The sequence below is a fragment of the Harpegnathos saltator genome, unplaced genomic scaffold (genome assembly GCF_003227715.2).
Source record: "Harpegnathos saltator strain DR-91 unplaced genomic scaffold, Hsal_v8.6 scaffold148, whole genome shotgun sequence".
Classification (NCBI taxonomy): domain Eukaryota; kingdom Metazoa; phylum Arthropoda; class Insecta; order Hymenoptera; family Formicidae; genus Harpegnathos; species Harpegnathos saltator.
Window position 1 is genome coordinate 548,804 of NW_020229926.1, and position 22,077 is coordinate 570,880.

General features: G+C 53.2%; 1 protein-coding gene across 8 annotated transcripts in view; it reads right to left on the reverse strand.

The window, feature by feature from the left end:
* LOC105187074 (zinc finger protein 608) overlaps positions 1-22,077 on the reverse strand; it is a 207,018-nt gene that overhangs the window by 76,447 nt on the left and 108,494 nt on the right. For 5 of the 8 annotated variants that reach the window (XM_025296571.1, XM_025296570.1, XM_025296573.1 and 2 more), the window contains exon 1: positions 16,828-19,597. In XM_025296571.1, the coding sequence (XP_025152356.1) occupies positions 16,828-19,017 (2,190 nt within the window). In that variant the 5' untranslated portion in view covers positions 19,018-19,597. Of the gene's footprint in view, positions 1-16,827; positions 19,598-19,861; positions 20,251-22,077 lie in introns of those variants that run through there. The other 3 variants (XR_003112543.1, XR_003112544.1, XR_003112542.1) reach the window with 2 other exon arrangements.

The window sequence follows — 22,077 nt, forward strand, 5'->3', positions numbered from 1 at the left end:
AATGGAATATTGAATATTGAGGTCGAAAGTAGAATGGAAATTTCGTCTCTCGAGAACGAACGAATCAGGAGCTCGCGTCGCGAAAAACCGATCGCGACCGGAAAGCGATGCGCGACATTTTAGCGGCGTAGCTGCTCAAGGTGGGTTAAGCGATAAATTAAGTGAGTGCACTTGATTAGCGCGTCGGACGGTGAAACGTCTATTTTTGATCGCGATTGATCGCGGAAGATCCAACGAGAAAGCCTCGACAGCCGTCAATCTGTCGATAAAAAGAGCGGCGGGGAAGAAGGAAAGCGGGATAGGAGGGAGGGAGGGAGGGAGGGAGGGAGAAAGAAGGACGACGAGTGAGAGGCAAGTGGCGTTTTAATTACAACGGCCGCTTAATTACCGCGATCGCTCGTCATGAATTCCCCTCCTCCTCTTCCTCCTCCTCGAGAAATTCGCGTATTATTCGTGCCTCCGGTTTCGAGGGGAGGGATGAGATCGCCGATTTCCCTGCGGACACCCTTGACACCCTCGAAAACTCCTCGTCGTTTCCCCCGAGTCCCTGGTGCTTCACACAGCCTTTCTCTCTCTCTCTCTCTCTCTTCCCCTCTCTCTCTCTTTCTCTCTCTTTCCCCTCGTTCAACCTCGGCTTACGTGCACAGAGAAACGCAAGGGTGCGTGCGCACGCATATATACGCACACACACACACACACACACACCCACAGACACGTACACGGAAACTTCGTACGAACGCTTTCAGCTTGCAGTCGTTCTCAGCGAATTTCATTCTCTCGAAATCTCGCGCTTTCAATACGCCCTCTCCATCCCTTCATATAACCGGGCGCGGTGTAACGTGTCTCTCACTCCCTTCGCACTACACTGTTTGTGTACGTCTCGCCGTCGTGCGGAGCGAGGGGGAAGAGGTGAGCGTCGGCTTCGGGCGGTAATCAGAGAAACAGCTGTCTTGGGATATGCAAAGGGGTGCAAACGCGCGCAATGATATTATATACTTCGGATAAACATGCAGACGTCGCGCGTGGAGCGCGAGAAAGAGGGAAGGGGACAGAAGATACATGTGTGAGCAGCCGACGCAGCCGAGCTTATACCGCGCGTGTCTTTCCACCGTGAATTCCGCATCGATATCTATCTGTCGATGCGACCACTTGGTCTCAATCGATAGCAACCAACAGCAGCTTCCAAATTCTCGTCTCGCAAACGCGAATGCGCGAAACCGTAGCCGAGGAGGACATTTTTATCAAGCGACATACCAGGTTATATTCGCACGGAGGCACAAATCTGCACGTTACAACGATCGATGCTCTGTGCGGCATCTTGTTGACCTTACAAGAGTTAGGTTACGAAAATTTCCACTTCCCCCATACTACCCTCAAACGTTTCGAATAATACCCAGCCGAGCAAGCTGGTACCGGCATTCTTTCGGCGTGCAAATGTTGAGACGTTACGAAAAAATTGGCGCTGCCGCAAGGCAAGGAAGGAAAAGCCGTAGTCGCCCGTGTCCCTGCGTGGAGAGAACGCGGCCGTTCTCTTGCCGACAGACAGAGAGACGAGGGAAGTTAATACACGAGAGAGATCATCAAAATGCCGCGTATACACGACGCGACTCCACGAAGAAGGGGATCGCGGTCGCGAATTTTAAGCTCGCAGCTCGTGACGCGCGCAGGTATTCGAAGCCACCCCTGAGCGTCTCCGTAAGCAGAATGGCACTCTGAGCCTTGCTGCCCCCCCTTTCCCCCTCTTTCTCTGTCTCTCCCGCAGCTCCGAGCTCCGTGTCTCTTGCCCCGTCGCCCCTTCGCTCCCCGATCTTTCCGTTTGCTCCATCTCGTGCCTCCTATATAACCACCCTCCGCGTTTGTGCGCGAGCCACTGCGCTCGAGTGTGCATACACGAGCGCCTTGCCCCGAGGGTGTGGCACCCGGGGACTTTTCGACGCGTCGCGACTCGCGTCCTTCACCGTGTGCTTATTACTCTCTCTCTCTCTCTCTCTCTCTCTCTCTCTCTCTCTCTCTCTTCTTTCGTCCACGCTGAGGAAAAAATGCCGAATATTATTCCGATGTTATTAGGATGTGCTGCGACTCGCGACCTTAATTCGACCGAGTTGGAGATTCCACTCTTCCGCAACGAAGCTGCGTCGACGGAGGAGTCGTATTCACGGCGACTTTTCAATCTTCGACGTGTCTCCGTAGCCGAGGAGAGCGTCTGGTATTTTTACAGCTGTACAGACGCGCAGAGAAGGAATTATATAGCGAGAGAAAGTATTTTTATAGCGAGCGTTGCTATATAACGTTAGCGACGGTAACCACATATGCGACTCTGGTGTAGCTCTCGGTTGGAACAGCGAAAAGACGGGCAGTCGGGGCGAAAAATGCAGCACAGTGTCGGGAAAATTAATAATTTTTTTTCTGCCAGCGCGCGATTGAAAAATTCGCCAAAGCAGAGCGACAACAATCGACCAGGGGGGAATTATGTCGCTCTCGAGGATCTTTGCTCGGGCGAAAGCTCGGATCGAGAAGCCTCGTCGCTTTTTCCATCGATTGCTCGTGCCTCGGCGACTATTGGCGCCTCGATATTTTCGCCGAGGGCAAATTGCCTCGAAACTCGATGAAATTAAGATCGCGAGTTGCGGAGTACCCGGGCATTTAGTACTGGGTGTGTGAATATGACTCCGCCCTTTTTTGTTAAAATGAAACACATTTGCTTGTTTAGAAAATTAAAGAAAAGTTTATTGAAAGTATGCTCCATCTGCAGCTACAACCTTCGCCCATCTTTCAGGTAATTTATGTATTCCTTGCCTGGAGAAGTCCTGGTCTTTTGAGCTGATCTGATTATCGAGCCAAATTTTGATACTTTCGTATGCAGTGAACCGTTCTCCCGTAAGATCTGACTGCATCGTCCGGAATAAGTAGTAATCTGAAGGAGCTATGTCTGGCGAATATGGCGGGTGGAGTAGCACTTCCCAGTCCTGTCCATCTAATTCTATCTTTTCACGACTTCTGCGGTATGCGGTTTGGCATTATCATGCTGAAGAATTAATTTGTTGTGCCTATTCACCCAATCTGGCCGTTTTTCTTCTATGGCTCGCTTCAAACGCATTCGGATTGAGTTTGGCAACAATCCTCTGTCAATAATGCTTCCAATTCAGCATCTTCGAATTTTTTTGGTGGTTTCCCATGTTCTCTGTCCTCAGTTCCAAAATCATTATTTTGAAATCGTCGAAACCATTCCTTGCAAGTTGTATCAGATGGAGCATGATCACCGTAAATCTCCACAAGCAAACGATAAGTTTCCGCTGCACTTTTCTTTGCAATAAAATAGTGTAATAATACTTCCCGCAAATGATGTTTGTTTGGAACGAAAACCGACATTTTCAAGTAGGGTTAAACACTTGTTGCTTACACTTAAACCAAATTTCACGTAGTGCGTCTGAAAGTTGACACGAAGTACTATCGAATACAAGTGTTGCCAGTTATTAGTACACGTTCACAATACTAAAAGCAACATCTGTTGGGAAAGGGCGGAGTCATATTCACACACCCAATATATTAAAGCAGTGGTTGTTATCGGCGAGTCTCCCCAGGCAAGCGCGAGTCGCGACGAGCGCTTTCGAGGCCAACCGTCGCGCGAGCGTCGCGACGCGACTCGTCTCTTCCCGCTCTCATCCCGAGGATACGCGAGGATTACAATAAACATGGGACTCGTCTACGTTGTTGATTTTCGTCGAATCTCCCGTGTCGATTGAGTCGTTAACTACTGCGCTATTCCGCGATGGAAACTTGTCGTTGAGCGCGCGGATGCCGTTTCACTACCGATGACTATTCGCCGGCATGCTTGATAGCATCGCGAAGGATAACGACGAGCGACGCAGTTGGTATCGCCTCGATTTCGCTCGGTAAACGGCGAATTTCTCGTCTCGATATTCGCTGGGAAAACGCGCAGATCCCCGAGACACGCCGCCGGCGAGGCTGAATCGCGCTGAAGGAGGCTCTTCGCCGCGCTGCGCCGCGTCGCGTCGGGGGAACGAGGGAGTCGGCAAATTCATCCGAAAATGGAGTTACAGGCGAGATAGATGTATCTGGAATATCGTAGCCGGGGTGCCGACTAGTTCTCGTCCGCCCCGCGCCGTTGATATCGCAGCCTGATGGAAGTTGCGGCTTTGCGGCCCGACGACGGCGAAATCGCGTCGACCAGCCATAAAAGCGATCGTCAACGGACTGTCGTGTATCGAAAATCGAGAATCGATACATCGATGCGCAGATAGATAGCGGGGTAATAATACCGGCAGTCCCGACCGCCCGTCGCCGCTCCCTACCGTCTTCGACTATTTGCTTGGCCTCCCTTGTGATCGCCGCTCTGATAGCGGATCGCCGTCGTCGTATAAAGCGGCTGAGCCCGAATTAATATACTCTCCTCCCTCTCTCTTTCTCTTCCCCTCTCTTTTTCGCGGATCAGCAGCAAAGGGGAGGAGGGAACGCGTGGCGGCAAAGGACAGAGATATTACGACCGGCCGCGCCTTTGAAATGCAAAGAAAAAAGAATCGCTGAAAACCGCGAGACTCTCCGGCGAGTGCGAGAACGTTGAAGCAGTGCGGCTAGATTTCGGCTTCTTCTTGTGCTCGCTCGACTCGGAGGGTGGAAACGCGCGCGCGCGCGCAAAAAAAAATTTGTCGGAGCACGCATGCAACGGTAAATTGGTCGACGAGAATCCGGGAGTCCGACACGCGCATCTTTCGATAAAAGGACACGTCGATTCTGCGACGATGGCGGTTTTCGCTCGGGCGTTATCGCGCGCGCGCGAGCGATGTCGCGTGAAAAGGTCGAGAGCGATGAACGAGAAAAAGGGCTAACGGCGCAGCGCCGCGCATCGCGACTGTGAAAAATCTTTAGGACGTCGTTCGCATGAAAGCGCATTTCTCTCTCTCTCTCTCTCTCTCTCTCTTCCTGCCGGCACCGTGCTTTACAATCCGCGTCGTAATTCTGAAACGGCGTCGGGACTTTCCTTCCGGCATGCGCGAAGTAAACTTTAAAGCCACCTTCGCGGCGGATGACGACGGCGGCGCCAGAAAAAGGAATATTATCCACTAAGTGGAGATAATGTCCGGCGGGATGAGAAGAGTCGCGTTTTAATAAAATTCTGCTCGTGCTTCTCGAATTTCGCGAGCGCCCGAGCGGAACGGCCCGCGGGAGTACGCGAGCGAAAAATTTCATCGCGACAACAGCCGGCGTGCGTCGTCTCGTCTTGTTACATTGAGAGCAGACACAAATAACGGATCAGCCGAGGGAAGGGGTGGCCGCCATTTGCTAAATTAGCTACCGCGCGGTTAATTTGGACGTTTTTACACACGAGGTGCGCGCGCGCGCGCGCACGGAAAGCGAAACCTCGGGGGCGGGAACGAGTCGCGAGAAGGCGACGCGGATCGCCGAGAGTTTTGAAAACGACGGATTTTCATCTCGCGGCAAATTATCCGTCATTGTCGCGGGGCGCGGGGCACTCGTACTTTGCCACCGACGATTATACAAAATGGGAAAGGAAGCAGGGAACTCTCGAAATGGACATTTTTGCGAGCTTTTCGATTGTGTTGCGTTAACATCGCTGTTATTTCGCCGCATTGTGTCGCCGCTGCGCATCGTAACGCGCGCACAAAACGGCAATGGAAAAAAAACCCGCCGCGCGCCGAGGGGATCACTTTTGAAGAATCATTTTTGTGCAGCTGGGGGAAAAAGGGCGAGACCAGCAACAGGGGAGAGAGAGAGAGAGAGAGAAGCGGAGGTGAGCGCAGAGGGTGATTTCGCGATTCATCCGCCGTTATTTATTCCTTCGTACGACCGCAAAACGGCGTCTCAAATGATCGCGATTGGCCAGCTGCCAATCCCACTTTCTCTCTCTCTCTCTCTCTCTCTCCCTCCCCGCTTCAGTCTCTCTCACGCATGTCGACGTCCTCGGCTGGTAAGACAGTCAACTATAACGAGCAGGAAGCAGAGAGACGACGACGATGACGACGACGACGACATGCGGTGTGGCGAAAGGGGGATATATTTCGCTCGGCGGACCGCGGCTGGAGGGATATGCGAGCGCACGGCGAGGGAAAAGGGAGCGCGAAAAGGGGGTGAAAACGGAGCCGAGAGCGAGCAGAGCAGAGCAACGCTCCACCACCACCAGCACCAGCAGCAGCAGCAGCAGCAGCAGCAGCAGCAGCACTAGCACGGGCGAAATCCGACGAGCTGCTGCCCCCCTCGTCGGCGTTCGTGTTTGTCCGTGTATTCATCCGTGTACTCCCGGGGGCGGAGACCGCAGAGTATTGATTTCACCCCCTCCTCCCCCCTCACCCGCCCCCGCTTGCCGTGCCCCGGCCGTTTGCGCCCGCTCCCGTCGCCGCTTCTGCACGTTTCCCAGCAGACACACACACACACACACACACACACGCACACAGTCACAGTACAGCACCAGCAGCAGCAGTCCCATCGTCGTCTCTCTCTTTCGCTCGCTCGCTCTCTTTCTCCGTTCAACACCCAGCCGCTACCCACGACCACCCCAATTTCACTGTCGGTAGCGACGCTGCTACCGACCAGCAGGGCCGGTCTTACGCGTTCGCGGTATCGGGTCGGGTCGCCGCGGGTGACTCGCCGGTGAATAAATAGCCGTTAAAAAGGGACGATTTCGCCAATTACTAGCAGATAAAACGGCGTCCTCGCGCCCTGCTCGCGTCGCCGGGCGGAAATTATCTTTCGCCGAGCGAATGAACGGGCTCGCTGTTATTCGCGTTGAAAACAGACGCCCGTTATTCAGCCCGTGTGTCTCGAGCGGCTGAGGGCGGGGGAGAGGGGAGGAGGAGGGACGGGCACGCGCTTCCCTCTTTTTCGCATGTGCACGTTTGTAGTTTAGAAAAGTGATATTTTAACGGCACGTCTCTCTCTCTCTCTCTTGCGATTGCGCGGATACACGACGAGGCGAGGTGTTGCAATGGCAATTTGCGCGTCGAGAGATTCTCAAAGATCTTCGGCGTTTCGCTCGCTCTCTTCAAGCGCGTTTGCTCGCCTTTTCTCGCTTTTCACCGGGAAAAAAACGCGCGCACGGCCGGAAAGTGTGCAATTATGCGCGCAGCTTGAAAAGCGCCGGGGTTCTGTTCTATTTAAGCTCTTTACATTTCCCGTACTCGCGCGCGGAATAAGGCAAATGTATGATAACGCGAGTAAAAGGCGGAAGGAAGGGGGAAGAACGGGAAAACGAATCGCCCGCGACTGTCATCAGACGCCATTGGCGAGATAAGCGCACGTCGTTGCGCTCGTTACGAAGGAGAAAAGCGCGTATCGTTAAATCCAAGAGGCTGTGTCATCCCATTCACTTATCTCGCTCTGCAACGTTTGCCCCGTGAGAGCACAAAGAAACAAATAAATCAGCGAGCGGGAGAGAGAGAGGGGCAGGCAGGCGGTACACACGAGCGCGTGAGATTTTGCGAATCAACTTTCTCCATCCTCCTCGTGTTTCGCAATTGGCTGAAGAGCGCTAAACGCCGCTCGGCTATCACAATTCACAAAAGCGACGACGAGCGGGACGCAAAAAAAAGCGGCGCTCTTTTAACCTGAAAATAACGCCCGGCGAGACGCAAATTTCGGGAGCCTCGTTTCCGCGTTCTCTGGACGGCTCTCTCTCTCTCTCTCTCTCTCTCTTTCTTTCTCGCCGTTAAACGACTCGCTTGCCGGGGGTGGCGGAACAACCGGAGCCGGCTCTGCCGCACCAACATGGCTGTAGATCCCACCGGCGCGCTTCTAGGGGCTCGTCGGCCGTCACGGAGGAGACCTCGCCGGCGAATCAACCTGGTGGGCCAAGCCCGCGAAAGCCGACGACCGCGGGAAAAGCGGGAACGAGGCTGCGGGCGAGAAAGAGAAAAAAGAGAGAGAGAGAGAGAGAGAGAGGGTGAGGCTGGAAACGGAGCGGGAGAGAAGCGCTTCGGGGGAAATTTGGCGCGGTGGAAAAGGAGGAAAGGCGAGAGCGCGGACACGAGAGAAGATGGCACCGTGCACCCTCCCTCCCCTCCCCTGTGCATCGACATCGCGGCGATGGCCTTTCGCGCGAGGGTGGGAAGAGGAGAAGAGAAGTGAAGTGAGGGGCAGGAGACGGTGACGGAGGAGAAGGGAGGAAGGAAGAAAGGAAGGATGGAAGGAAGGAAGGAAGGAAGGAAGGAAGGAAGGAAGGAAGGAAGGTTGGGCTGGGCAGGACACTGTGCGGGAAATGGGTGTGTATCGCGGAGGAGTAAATTTCGAGGCAAAAATGTGTACCCGGGGAATGTAATCTGTTTATTCCGCTGTTGCTTTCGCGGTGGCAGCGGCGGCATTGTTACGAGGGGATGCTAGCTCGAGAGAACGGAGAAGGGAGAGGAGGAGTCGCGTATTCGCGCATGTGGATGCGAACAACGCACGCGTGCGCGCGAGTCGAGTATGTTTAATTGGAAAATTCTCGTCTGTCCAATATTTGTAAGTAGTTATGAGAGAGAGAGAGAGGGAGTAACGATAAATAACATAACGCCGGGACGGACGAGCGAGTTTGTAACGTAGAGGCGAGACAGAAAAAGAGGGAGAGGAGAAGAACGCACGGCGCGCGGCAGCGCCGCCCGCAAAAACCGATAATTCGATTGACTCGCGAGTTTACGACAATTAAAAGTTTCGATTAATCACCCGGCCCTTTAGCTTTAGCCGGCTTTTCGCGATGTAGCCGACTGCCAGCTGCGGCGGCAGCCTCGGCCGACTTTCCACGGTGTGTTTCGGGAGAGAGAGAGAGAGAGAGAGAGAGAGAGAGAGAGAGAGAGAGAGAGAGAGAGAGAGAGAGAGAGAGAAAGGAGTCAGCTGCTTATCGCTACTTTTAATTACACGAGCGCGCGACAGCAAAACAAGCGCGATTTAATGAATCGCTTAATGAGTCTGAACTCGCGCGTAGGTAGGTCGAAACGGTCCTTGGGGAGAGATGGAGAGCGACGGCGTGTTAAGTTGGGCAAAAATAGAAACTACCTGCGTGCTCGCGGAACAGAGAGAACGGACGAGCGCCTTATTATAATGTGGACAACGTATCGCCGTCATCTTCTTCGAGGTGTTTGCATTGTCCCGTTCGTGACGTGTTTGGCCTGGTGCCGTTACAATGTACTCGGTAACCGTGATATCGCATTAACCAACGCAAAATCAACGCACTCGCGACGGAGCGGACTAATCGCTGCGGACGCGGAGTCATTTACTGAGAAGCCAGGAGGATCGCTGGAAAAATCGCACGGGTCCGAGACTCGCCATCGACTCGGCGTCCCAAAGATAATCGTGATCGGACGAGAGAGAGAGAGAGAGAGAGAGAGAGACTCTCGCGACAAGAGGCGCGATTACTTTGAGAACCGCTGCTCCATGCCAGGGATATAACGAATTATTCCCCTCGGTGCATAGAGCGCAGTCGACGATACCACTTTGCTCAGGCCACCATGTCATGTCCCTCGGTTTTCGTCCAACAACGCTGATCACACACTGCATACACACACTAAACGCGCGCGTGTGCGCGCGCTTGGACACCAACGAGCGTCAAGTCCGTGTCGGCGAGGACGCGCGATCGAAAAATATTTATTAAACGGCGTCGGCCGAGATCCTTGCCGCCGCCGCGTTAATCCTCCGCTTGCCCGAGGATATTAAAATCTACCGACACGAGATTAATCGAGAAACAGAAAGAGAGAGAGAGAGAAAAAAAAGAGACGATCCTTGACCCTGATGATCCGCCATTTCACCCTTCCCTTGTCTGTCTACCTTGATACCAAGTTTCCCGTGTTTCAAGCGAGTTGCAAAGATCGCGCGTGATCGAGCCGGACAGGACGGGAGGATCGACAAGCAACCGATTGGACTCGGAGAGTCGGCTGTACGGGCAGGTTAAGGACACAAAGATGGCCGAAGGTGAGGCGTCGATGGGAATTCAGCATTAAACATCGAACGCGTCCAGTGGCGGGAGTCGAGAATGTGATGGAAAATCGTCAGGCGATAATTGATCACGGAGAGTTGAAGGGGTGAAGCGCTTTTTCAACGTTTTCTCTAAAAACTTGCAGAATTGAAGGATCGCGAGTGGCGATGAGAAAAAGGGGAAGGGCAGGAGGAGGAGCGATACACGTCGCGCGACGAGAATGCGGGATTACATACCGTTTGTTTGCGTGAATATGTATTCGTTAAATATTACCTCCCGGATATTCGCGCGCGCGCGCGCACGCGGCCGATCGTTAATAATGCCGCGGCAAATGCATAGCATGCAAAAATAATGACGCCACGTTACAATGGAGAGCACTCGTATCGACGTCTCTCGCAACCGACAGCGAATAATAGATGATGCGAGTCAATCGGCTGTGTATCGAGCGCGTCGGTATACTTTCGAAACGGCGGCCCCGCCGACAAAGCGCGCGCCGCCGATACCGCGTGAATAGCGACGACGCGCTACGAGCGAAAATACACCCCGCCGATTGCCGGACAAAAAGCGGCCGGAATGGCTCGCGCTAATTTCCGTCTTCGTTGAACTCCGCGCACTTGCCGCGGCGAGATGAGCCCGATGCTCTCATCTCGCGGCGCGGAGCTCTCGTGACTTGCATGCTCGTGACGATTTGTATGAAGAGAGCGAGAGCGAGAGAGAGAGAGAGAGAGAGGAGGTACAGAAATGCGAAAACAAAAATAAAAATTTTCCACTTGATCATGGAATTCCTCGAGCGGACCAACCTGGTTTTTTAGTAATTTCATCGCGCAACAACGTACAGTGAGAATTTTGCCTTAATAAACGCTTGGAGTTATTATTAAGACACACATACACATGGGGGGGGGGGGAGAGTCAAACTTTGCGGCCGTACGGAGTCGTTGAAGGAAAAATTATCATCAGCACTCGCCGCGCATTCGAAACGCGAAAATGGAAGCGCGCGAGGCGAAAGAATCCCGCCGCCTTCTCCGTCCGATACCGTAAATTTAACGGAGCTGCCGGCATCTCCGTACCTCGCACGACGCTCCGGCGGAAACCGAGGAAACTCGTAGCTTCGCAACGCGCCCGAGATTTGCCTAGTCGAGCGCCGATGGTCTTTTTCTCGCGCACAATGTGGAACGAGGCGCTGCGGAAACCGGAGAACATTGAACGCGTCAAAATGGCGTCGTTCTTTCCCATTTGTCGATTTTTCATTTCCGCACACCGACAGGAGAAAATGGGAACCTCACCTCGCCGAAGTTGCAGCCGCCACTTTCGTCAGCCATACTTCCTCGTCGCGTTAACTATAAAAATTGCATTCCGGGACGATACATGCGCGTGATTGTTATCGCTAACACTGCAACACCATTGGCATAACCAAATCGGGTTTCCCGGCATCGTGTGATTATCCGGTCATGCAATTACAGTCGCAAGTACGTTTTTCTCTCGGAGGAAAAAATAACGCGTGCAAATAACGCGTCGCCTCGTCATTCCTCGCGTTCGCCAACTAACACTTCTCTCCTCTTTTTCTTCCTTCTCGCTTTTACGCGCTCAACGGCAAACTTCTGGTCTGCACTACGAGACATCCGCGGAAAGCCGTCGTTTCGTGTTTTCCCACGACGCGACGCGCGAGAGGCACTTCCTCCGCCGCCACCGCCGTCGCGTTTAACCCTTTGCACTCCGAATGCCAGCGCAGCTGGCAGGAACATTTATCCCGGCAACTCGAGATGCCAGCTGTGCTGGCGTGGTGAAAAAGATTCAAAGACAGACAGCAATAAAACAATAAACTGACGACAGTATTGGAGGAAACAAAGATTTTTCGCAGTTTTCCTCAGAATTTAGAAATTATATTTATAATTATCGAGTTAGTGGACGGAAACGTGGAAATATTTCTCGGATGCAAAGGATTAAAGGTGCGTATGCACTAAGCGAAAGGAACAGTAAACGAGCATCCAAGTGCGTATCCATCTTTTGATATATTTCTTCATCAGCGAACCGGATCGAAGGCGAATCGAGCGCTGACAAGCATTCGGTTCGTCTTTGCACATCCGCCGAATTCGCCGTTCGTTCGCTCGGTGTATACGCGCCTTAATCAGAGCGTCACGGTTAAAGGCGCGCGCACACTCGTCGAGCTTGTCGGATTCTCTCTCCGTGGCCGGTGCGGACGCGCCGGGGACGCGCGTGCTTTCCCAATTTCCTTGCGGCTCGGCCGAGCCAAATGGAGCGCGGCCGAGCCGGCTCGAGTCGTGAAGCGCATCCGTGACACGTACGCGAGTTGATTGACGCGCGAATACGTGTCCGGCGTTACACGCCGCGCGCGCGAACAAGGTTGCGAACGAGCACGTACGAGTGCGACGACGGCGACGACGACCGGCCGCGGCCGATGTGTGCCAAGGCGAGAGAGACACACCGCGAGGGTCGCTGGAAAAAGTGCAGATTTCACGACTCGCGCGTGTTATATACGCGGTGTCCCGCGCGAGTCCCGCGGCGAGCTTCGACGCTACGACTGTTCGCCGGCGAAGTCCCGAAAAAACTGCCCGCGTCTAGTAATTGATATAAATTGGATGCCAAAAGTATCCGGCTAACGCGATGATAACAGCTATCGCTGTTAGTGTCGCACTATAGACTTTCGCACTTTCCAAGTTTTATCTGTGACGCGCTGCATCCAAAAAAACAAGTAATTTCAGGACAAGTGGAATCATCTAAATTTTAGAGGATTTTATTTTTATACGCGGCCTCAAGAGGATTCCTCTAAGATTAAGAGGAAAATATTATAAACACATTATTTCTTAAAGTTAGAGGGATTATATGTTAGATGTATAATGCGAATCTTATTGATTTTAATATAAATTTCCTCATACGCACATTATTTTCCTTTTTTTAATCCTTTTTTAAGAGGATTATTATTTATTCTTACTGGTTATACTAGTTAATTGGAAAAAAAATTATAATGTAGCAAAAAATTATAATGTAACAAAAAATAATATATATATATATGTGTGTGTGTGCGTGTGTGTACTTTTGGATCCAGTTCTACAATAAGTAGGTACGAATGAAATAAAATCATCATAATAAATAAATTTCCAATCAGTTTTATGACCTTCATAGCTACAAAGTTAACCACCATAATCAATTGTATGAAACATAGTTAAAAGAAAGAATATATTATTCAACTTCTTTCAATAGATTATAAGCTATATTTGGGTAAGTTATCTTCGTTACACACATACTTTTTTTTTAAATCTCCTCTTCATACAAGAGAAAAATTAATTGATACAAGAGGAAATAAGAGGAAAGCAGTTAGAATGGTATCTAATAAATTTTAGATAAATGTTTCACTTTAATCGCTTTATCGGAAAAGAAATCCTCTTTCTGTAAGAGGCTTCGCTTGGAATATGAAACTATGAGAAAAATCATCACTTTACAAATAGAATACTTTTCTTGGGTGCATGTGATTACAAGTTGATACGATGACAAAAAGATGTTTGTTCCAACCTAACCCTCTGCATTGTGATAGCATTGTGATAGTCTTTTAGTTCCAACGAGCCTGAATCTTTTAATTCGAGACATTTGTCAAGAAGTGAGGGGACTAAAGCAGAGAAATGTATAATCACGGTTGGCAGATTCCGTCGACTGGGAAAGCAGCGTAATACCATCAGCGATATTTAAGATTTAACATTATTTGAACACTTTCGGCATTAAACTTCCTTGTCGGTGAAAACTCACTCAAAGGTGTTCTCCCCACTCGAGGTGATTTGAAGTATTTGCACCAAGATTCATGGCAATAAGTCGTGAATGCTGTTCGAAAGTTCATTCCCGTTCGCGATGAATGCGGTCAGAGTCGGTCTCGTTTGGTTACTTTGGATTCGAGGAACTTGGCGATCGATAGCTCAACGTCGCGAGTCTCGCGCGCTGCAGGGGACGGAGAGTTTGGGTCAAGTTGTCCCAAGGGTCATACGTTGGGCATGTCGTCTCGGTTACGAGTTTATTGCGGGCGAAAGAACGGGGAAGAAAGGTAGAATGGCGTTTTCAGGGGATACGGGAAAGGTATCTGTTAATTCCGCGACAAAAGGGACATCTTTGGGCTGTGTTCTCCCGAAATTGTAATTTGCCGCGAGCGTCATTCTCGATATTAAGAGATATCGGCAAGCTTTTCCAATGACGTGCAACCGACCGAAAATAAAATGCTAATAAACGCCGTCGAACGCGATAATTATTCGCGATGTCTCTCACTGTGATTATTTCCGATACCGTCACTCCCACGTTCGATACAATTATCGTCGCATTTCGCGAGTATTTTCCCAGCAGTTTTTCTCGGTAAACGCGCAGCCGACATGACTCGGTCTGCTTTAACACTGCGAACAGCAAGTGCGGCCGAAATCGACCGGCTTGCGATAGATTTTATAAAAATTACTCCAACTCGCACAACGATGCGCTTTATATTTCTAACGGACGCTCGCGAGAATATACGACCGCGAGAAATGAATAAACATTTTTGCCCACGCACGGTGTACCTTCTTCTGAAAAACGTGTCGTCCCGAGCACCTCGATGGAAACGGGGGGGGGGACACGTTAAACGCCGGTGCTTCTAGTGTCGAAGTTCACTCGAGAGCTTGAGCGAAACGACATGGACTCATTTAGGCGCGCCAGCGAGAGAAAATGCTGCACTCGGATATTCCGAGAGATCGGAAATGGAGAAATACGGTGATATTACAAGGGGCGAAAGCTTTCTCGGCTGAAAGTTAGGTCAGGGTAAGTAAGTGGGCAGGCAGGGTAGATAGGTGGCTGAGTAGGTAGGTAGATTCGAGCGACGCGAAAAATTCGTCGTCGCCGAGAGGCCGTGGATTCAACAAGACTCACCCCGCCCTCTTCCTCTTCCTCTTTCTCGCGCGCTCTCTCTCTCTCTCTCTCTCTCTCGTCACGTTCGGCCAAGCGTAAAATGCGATAACGTTATAGATCTCTTGGAGGGGAAATAATACACAACTTTTGATGGCTGGATCGGGGCAACACGCCCCGCCGCGTGCTCGCGCGCGCGGTGGGATTTATTTATGGCGCTCCGTCGTATCTCTCAAACGATATTTTTCGCTTCGCGTTTATTTTCAGACATATACACGCGCGCGAGTCGCGACGCGACACGACGCCCCGACAGAAACCGAGGCTCGTATTTTACAATAACGCTCGCCGCGCGTTCGAGAAGCGGATTTATTTATTCGAGTGCAGCGGCCGATAGTCTTCGTCTCTCTGATGTGGAAGGAGAGAAATGCAAAAGAGACGGAGGAAGATAGATGGGGGGAGAGAGAGAGAGAGAGAGAGAGAGAGGGAGGAGGGGGACAAACCGTGTCAAGATGATATCGTTTCTACAAAATTCCCATTTGTACGGAAAGAAAATAACGCGCAAAACACGTCGTCGCGGGTCCACGTCACATTTCTCTGTTCGCGAGCTTCCGCTTCAACTTTTCTTCCCCATTTTTCACGTACGCTGTGAAAAAAGATGGGGAAGGGGGATCACTCGAAGCAACTCGAATTGAGTTGCACAAACTCAATTTCACGATTTTACAATGAGAACGAATGTTTCTCCTGTTTGCGACTGTAACGGCACAGAGCGAAGTAATTAAAGTCCGGAAACCCATTTTCACGGTAAGCGCTATAGCACAATAGAGAGTGTTGCTGATGATAACTTTATATGTGCGTATTGTTGCTACCACTTTCTCGTTAAAACAACAGAAAAATATCGTTAACGCCGGAAACGACCATAATTCGCGCGCGCGATTCATAATTTCATCTCCCAGGATATTCACATGGCGAAACCTGCCGCCGCAAGTTGTTCAGTCGAGTCCTTCGTTTTTTTCCCCAGTCTCTCGTTGGTGTTACGATAAATTAACTACTAGTGAGACGCGATATCGCAAAAGTCCAATTCGCTCTTTCGGATCCTCGTCTCCTCGTGATTCGAAGATTTCTCTCCGGAAATTTTCCGCCGTTGCATCTCGCCGCGTTGCGTAATCGATTCCGCGCCGCGGGTAGACACGTGCGAGCCGAGTTACGCGTCGCCGCCGACGAGGCGAAGATAGCCATCGGAGGTGCCGCGCCTGAGGCTGCCGGCGTGGCGGCTAACTAGCTGCTGCCGGAAACCAGCATCGTTACGTGCGCGCGCGCGCTCGAGTCTGCCTTGAATTTGTTCGACGACGGCAACTAGTTTGCTCTCAGCTATCCATCCCTCGATCGAAAAAAAAAAGTGAAAAGTTCACACGAGCGACTGTCAATTCACAGCGAACCCTCTCGTAATTTCCGCGTGGCGGAGCGATTAGCCGTGCACAGAGTGAATGGGGGTAATTAGTTGACGGGAGAATAAATACGAGATTCCCCTGTTCAGCCTCGCTTTTTGGCGCCGACGTGTTTAACGGAGCAAATGCCGCTCAACGTTGCATAAATTATTTGTCGTTATTATCACCTCGACAATCCCTCTCTCTCTCTCTCTCTCTCTCTCTCTCTCTCTCTCTCTCTCTCTCTCTCTCTCTCTCTCTCTCTCTCTCTCTCTCTCTCTCTCGAGCGTCTCAGACTCCTCCCGACAATATTCCGTTTCCGACGCGTCTCGTTGAAGAGGAGAGAAACAAGAGAAGAGAGAGCGATCGCGATAGTCCCCCTCCTGGGGCTTCGATGCCTACTTAGACGCGCGCGCGAGCTCATGATTCTAAATTTTAAAGAGCCGGCCGTCTAGGGTAGAGGGAAGTGTAGGAGTCCCCAGACACCTGGAACCGAGTCGCAAAGACACAGAGAAAGAGAGAAGGAGTGAGAGAGAAGGAGTGAGAGAGAGAGAGAAGGAGAGAGAGAGAGAGAGAGAGAAGGAGAGAGAGAGAGAGAGAGAGATGGACACTTACCTTTGGTTCGGAGTTGGAAGTCTTCATCTTCTTGGCGGGTGGAGGGCTCGCGGCGGTGTCGCAGGCCTCCTCGGCCTGCGTGGTCAGTGGTGGACCCGGCACCGCGGCGACCTTGGTCTGCTCCGGCTTGGCGGCTGCACCGGCGGCGGTCGCGCTCGCCGGGCTGGGTGGCGGGCAAGGCGCTGCCGCGCTGGTCGCGGGTGGTCCCGGGCCCTGTGACACGGAAAAACCTGTCCTCGAGCTGGGCGGTGGTCCCTGAGTCTGTTGCGGCGCCGTGGCGGCCGGCGTCGGGCCCTGCGACTGCGTCGCGCCACCCGCCGAGTTCTGACTCTGCGGAGTGGGCCTCGCGGTGCCGTTCATCTCCGGCTTGGTCTGCTGGGGCGTGTGATTGCTCTGCGGCTTGTCGTGCTTGTCGCGCGCCTTGTCGCGCCGATGACCGCTCGAGCCGCGCTTCGAGCCCGCCGTGGAGGACGGCGCGGCGCCGTTGCCGCTGGCGGACGTTGGGGTGTTGTGACTCGGCTTGGAGGACTTGTTGGAGGAGGAGGAGGAGGACGATTGGCCGCCGCCGCCGCCGCCGCCGCCGCCGCTGCCACCACCGCCGCCGCTGGTACCGTTGCCGTTGTTGCTACCACCGCTGCCGCCACCGCCGCTTCCACCACCACCACCGCCGCCGCCGCCGCCGCCGCCGCCGCCGGTCGCTCCGCAATCGGAATTTTGTGAGTTCTGCGCGACCGCGACGGAAACGGCGGCCGAGCCGCCGGCGGCGGACGTGACGGACGCGGAGGACGCGGCCGAGGCGTTGGCCGCGTCCTGCGACGAGGCGGTGCCGTTGATCTCGTTCGACTTGACGATCTCGTGCTTGGCCTCGCTGGTCTTGGTGCCGGGCTTGGTGCGCTTGATCTTCATCTTGAGGCCCTTGTCGACGGTGGCCGAGTGTTCAACGGCCATCTTGCCGGGATTGCCGGCGTTACCGTGGACGGCGTTTACGCCGCTCACGACGCCCGTGGGCTGCTGCTGCTTGTTACCGGCCACGGTTGACGTGCCGTTCGCGTTACCGCCGGCGCCGTTGCTGCCGGCGCAGCTGTTGGCGCCTGTACCGCCGCCGCCGCCGCCGCTGTTGCTGCTGATGCTGATGCTGATGCTGCCGCTGCTGCTGCTGCTGCTGTTGCCGCCGCCGCCGCCGCCGCCGCCGCCGCTAACGATGCCGCTGCTACCGCCGCCGCCGCCGCTGCTCCCGGGGCTGTTGGAGCGAGCCGTGGAGTTGAGGTTGCCGCAGGAGGACGACGACGACGATGACGTGGACGATGTGGACGACGACGAGAGGGACGACGAGGACGTAGACGAGGAGGAGGAGGACGACGACGACGACGACGAAGACGATTGTCCGATGCCGATGCTGCTGCTGCTGCTGCTGCTACCGCCCGTGACGCTGCTGCCGCTGCCGCTACCGCTGCCGCCGCTGCCGCTTCCGCTGCCGCTTCCGCTGCCCGCTGAGTTCTGCAACTGATGATGATTCGCGTTATTCGTTGCCGATGCTGCCGAGGCAGGCGTAGAAGCCATGCCTGTCCCCGAGCTCAATTTCTCGTCCCTCGTCTTCTCAATGTCCGCATCAAGGTCGATTATCAGGTCTCCTATGCCGATGTCCCATTCGTTATCGTCGTACTCGAAGTTGTTGGTCGCATTCGTCGCGGCCGGATCCAGCTCACCGGCGTTAGCAGCCGCCACCGTGCTTGCTTTAGGCTCACGCTGCTGGCCGGACGATGACGACGACGACGACGACGACAAGGACCTGTCCCGACCCTGATGGTGGTGATGATGGTGATGATGATGGTGATGATGGTGATGATGATGGTGGCGATGGTCGCGGTGTTCACGGCCGAGCAGCGTTCTTTCTTGCCGCCGAGACTGTCCGCCGGCTACCAAACTGTTGTTACTGTTGTTGCTGTTACTGTTGATGTTGTTGCCGTTGCTGCCGCCACCGCCGCCGCCGCCGCAAGCGTTGCTGTTGCTGTTGCTGTTGCTGCCGTTACCGTTACTGGCGGCGTTGTTGTTGATGTTGTTGTTGTTGTTGCCGTTACCACCACCACTACAACTATTATTACTACTACTAGCACCACCACCACCGACACACGGAGATGGTCCTTTGCGGTTTACGTTAGGGAGGCGACCGCCTAGTGGCGTGGTCGCCATGCCCTTGGAAACGTTTCCCCGGCGCCCGCCAGCCTGATCACCGACTGCTCGCCTTTTCTCACGGATCCCAAGTAGTGGCAGCGCGCGCGACACGACGCGTTATCGTTACCCCGACGACGACGACGACGACCACCGCCCGCGAGACGCGCCTCGTCCATCGAACACATCACTCACTATCTCGCGGCTACTCTCGGCTCGACGATACTCGCGCGATTGATTCGGACGTATCTCTCTTTCTTTTGCTTCTCCTCGCGTTCGCTCGCTCGCTCTCTCTCTCTCTCTCTCTCTTTCTTCTTTCTGCCCCAGTGTTATCGCGCTCACACTCGCCCGCCACCTCGCCTCTCTTGCTTCACCTCCTTGCGCGCGAAACCTGCGATATATATTCTCAATACCTCTTTTTCTTTTTTTCTCTCTTTCCTTTTCTCTCTTTTTCGTCACCACTCGTGCGATCCTGTCGTTGTTAATCCTCGACTCCACCGATACCACCGATCGGCTCGGGGAACAAAACTACCTTGCATACAACCTTTCTCTCTCTCTCTCTCTCTCTCTCTCTCTCTCTCTCTCTCTCTCTCTCTCTCTCTCTCTCTCGCTCTCTCTCTCTCTCGCTCGCTCTCTCTCTCTCGCTCTCTCTCTCGCTCTCTACCTCGCTCTCTCTCTCTTTCTCTCTCTCTCTCTCTCTCTCTCGCTCTCTCTCTCTCTCGCTCTCTCGCTCGCTCAATCACCACTCTTCACTCCCGATAATAACACTGATTCGCCGAAAGCACGACACCACGATCATCACAGAGCCACTGCCTACGACGACGATCACGACACACCACCCGAGCACACTTTTTGCTTCACCCACCTTGAGTACTCCGACGATGACGTCGTAGAAGATCCCGCGACCATCCGTTGCACGCTGTGTCTCGAGATCCAGGCGATGAAGCTCCTTTCCTCCTTCCTCCTTCCTCCTTCCTCTATCTTTCTCTTTCTTTTACTTTTTAGTCTCCTCTCTCTCTCTCTCTCCTCCTCTTTCTCTCGTTCCCTCTCTCTCTCTCTCTCTCTCTCTATCTTTCCCTCTCTTTCTTCCCCTCTCCCTCTCTCTCTCTCTCGCTCGCCCCTCGCCGCTTGCCCCGCGTGTCAATCCGCAAGTCAATCCATGTCCTCTCGGTCGACGTCAGCCTAGCGCGTGCGGTCCTCTCTTCCGATCTTCCGACTCGGAACCGCGCCTCGGCCGATCGACGTGCCTCCGATCTGAAACACACGAGCGTTTCCTCTTCACATCGTGACGAGCAACATGTCGCTCTTATCAGCGGCTGCAGAAGCGATTCGCGGCGACTCGCGGCTGCGATTCCGCGAGACGTTGGAATTGCGCCGGTAAGGCGAAGCTTTGCGAAAGCACGAGCGCGCTCGGCGTCTTGTTTAGCAAAGCAGCGCCGAGAGATGCACCTTGTCGGCACATTCTTGGCTACATAGTAGACGCGGTACAAACACGTACGTTCGCACGAACGCACGTACGCGCAATTCGCCGGCCGCAAGGCGCATTCCAGCGGCACAATTATCGTTTTATAAGGAAGACGGGGCGAGTTAAGCCGTGTTACTTCGGCGTAACGCCGGCTTACGTTTTGCCGGTCGAGGCATTGGAAAATTCGCGAGAAGCTTCGTTGAATCAGCTGCACCACAGCGGACAAGAACCACTGGTGGTAGTATCTGCTACTTCGTTGTTTTGCCGCTAATTTACTCTTCAAGTCATTCCACGTGCCGAAATGTTGAGGTAAGATCAACAGAGGGACGGATGTTTTATGAAACGTTTGCTCCATTTTACTTTTCTCCTCGGTCTCTTTGCGTCGAAACGAAATATGAGCGAGGCACCTGGCGAAGCATCCGTCCCTTCTTGTTGATCTTGCTCTAATATTTTTGCACGCAGATTGACGACATATTCATCGAGTACATCGAAAAACATACAATTCTATGAAAAATAGCATTTCTAAATTCCGAGATCACACACACACACACACACACACTGACGAAGCGCGCTTTCCGCGGCTTCGCGGCGAAAACGACGAGGGGGTTGTCATTCGCGAATTCGAGATTCGGAATCGCGTGTCTGCACAAAAGCGCTGTGTGTTCAGCACAGAATACGAAGGAGAAAGAGAGAATCACGTGCGAGATCGGGACGCGCGACAAAACGGTCGACACGCCGACGGCTCCAATTAATTTAGCATCGCTAATTTGGCGTCGCGGTCTGCCGCCTCCGAAAGAGGCGCGCGCGCACGAGGCGGCGGCACTTTGTAGTCGCGTTGCTTTCATAAACAATGCTCAATAGGATAAGTCTTTGGGGGGGAGGGGAGGGGAGACGCACTTGGCCGCCGGCCAATAATCGGCGGACGCGCGCGCTCGCTCGCCGAAGCCAAGAACGAGCCGAGGAGAGCGACGTAAACCGGGTTGTTAGCTTCGATATAACGACATGTTTAGAGATCGCCGTAGTCTTTCTCCCTCTTTCTCCCTTCCACGCACCACCTCCCCCCCTCTCTCTCTCTCTCTCTCTACCTTCCGGCTTTTACCCCAACGCGCAACGCGCCGTCGCATCCACACCGTTCCTCGTCTCGCCCCCGAGGCGTTCTCTTTGTTTCGCACCTACAAATTGGTATTCCCACTTAGAGAGGAATTCGTGTCAGGGAGCGATTAATTTTACCGGCGGCATTTTGGCGTCTGTCCAACTGACAGACCGACCGACCCAGCGACCGACCGATCGACCGTTCGCTCGACCAGCGCGGGCAAGAGAAACGAGGAGATTTAGAGACGAGGAAGAGAGAGAGAGAGAGAGAGAAATGGACGAATCTCCCAATAGACAGCGGAATAGAATTTATTCCATGTTCGCTACGCCCCTCATCCCCCGCGCCCTCTCATTCTCCCTCTTTCTCCTGGGACGCACTGTGACTCGATACCACAACTGCAACCCCTATACGGTGATGACGGGACGGTGTCGCGGTGGCGGAGGACCGACGCGGGGAAATAAAAGCGGACAACGGATGGCAAAATATTTTGTCAAAATATAATCCGAGATAAAAGTGATTTACG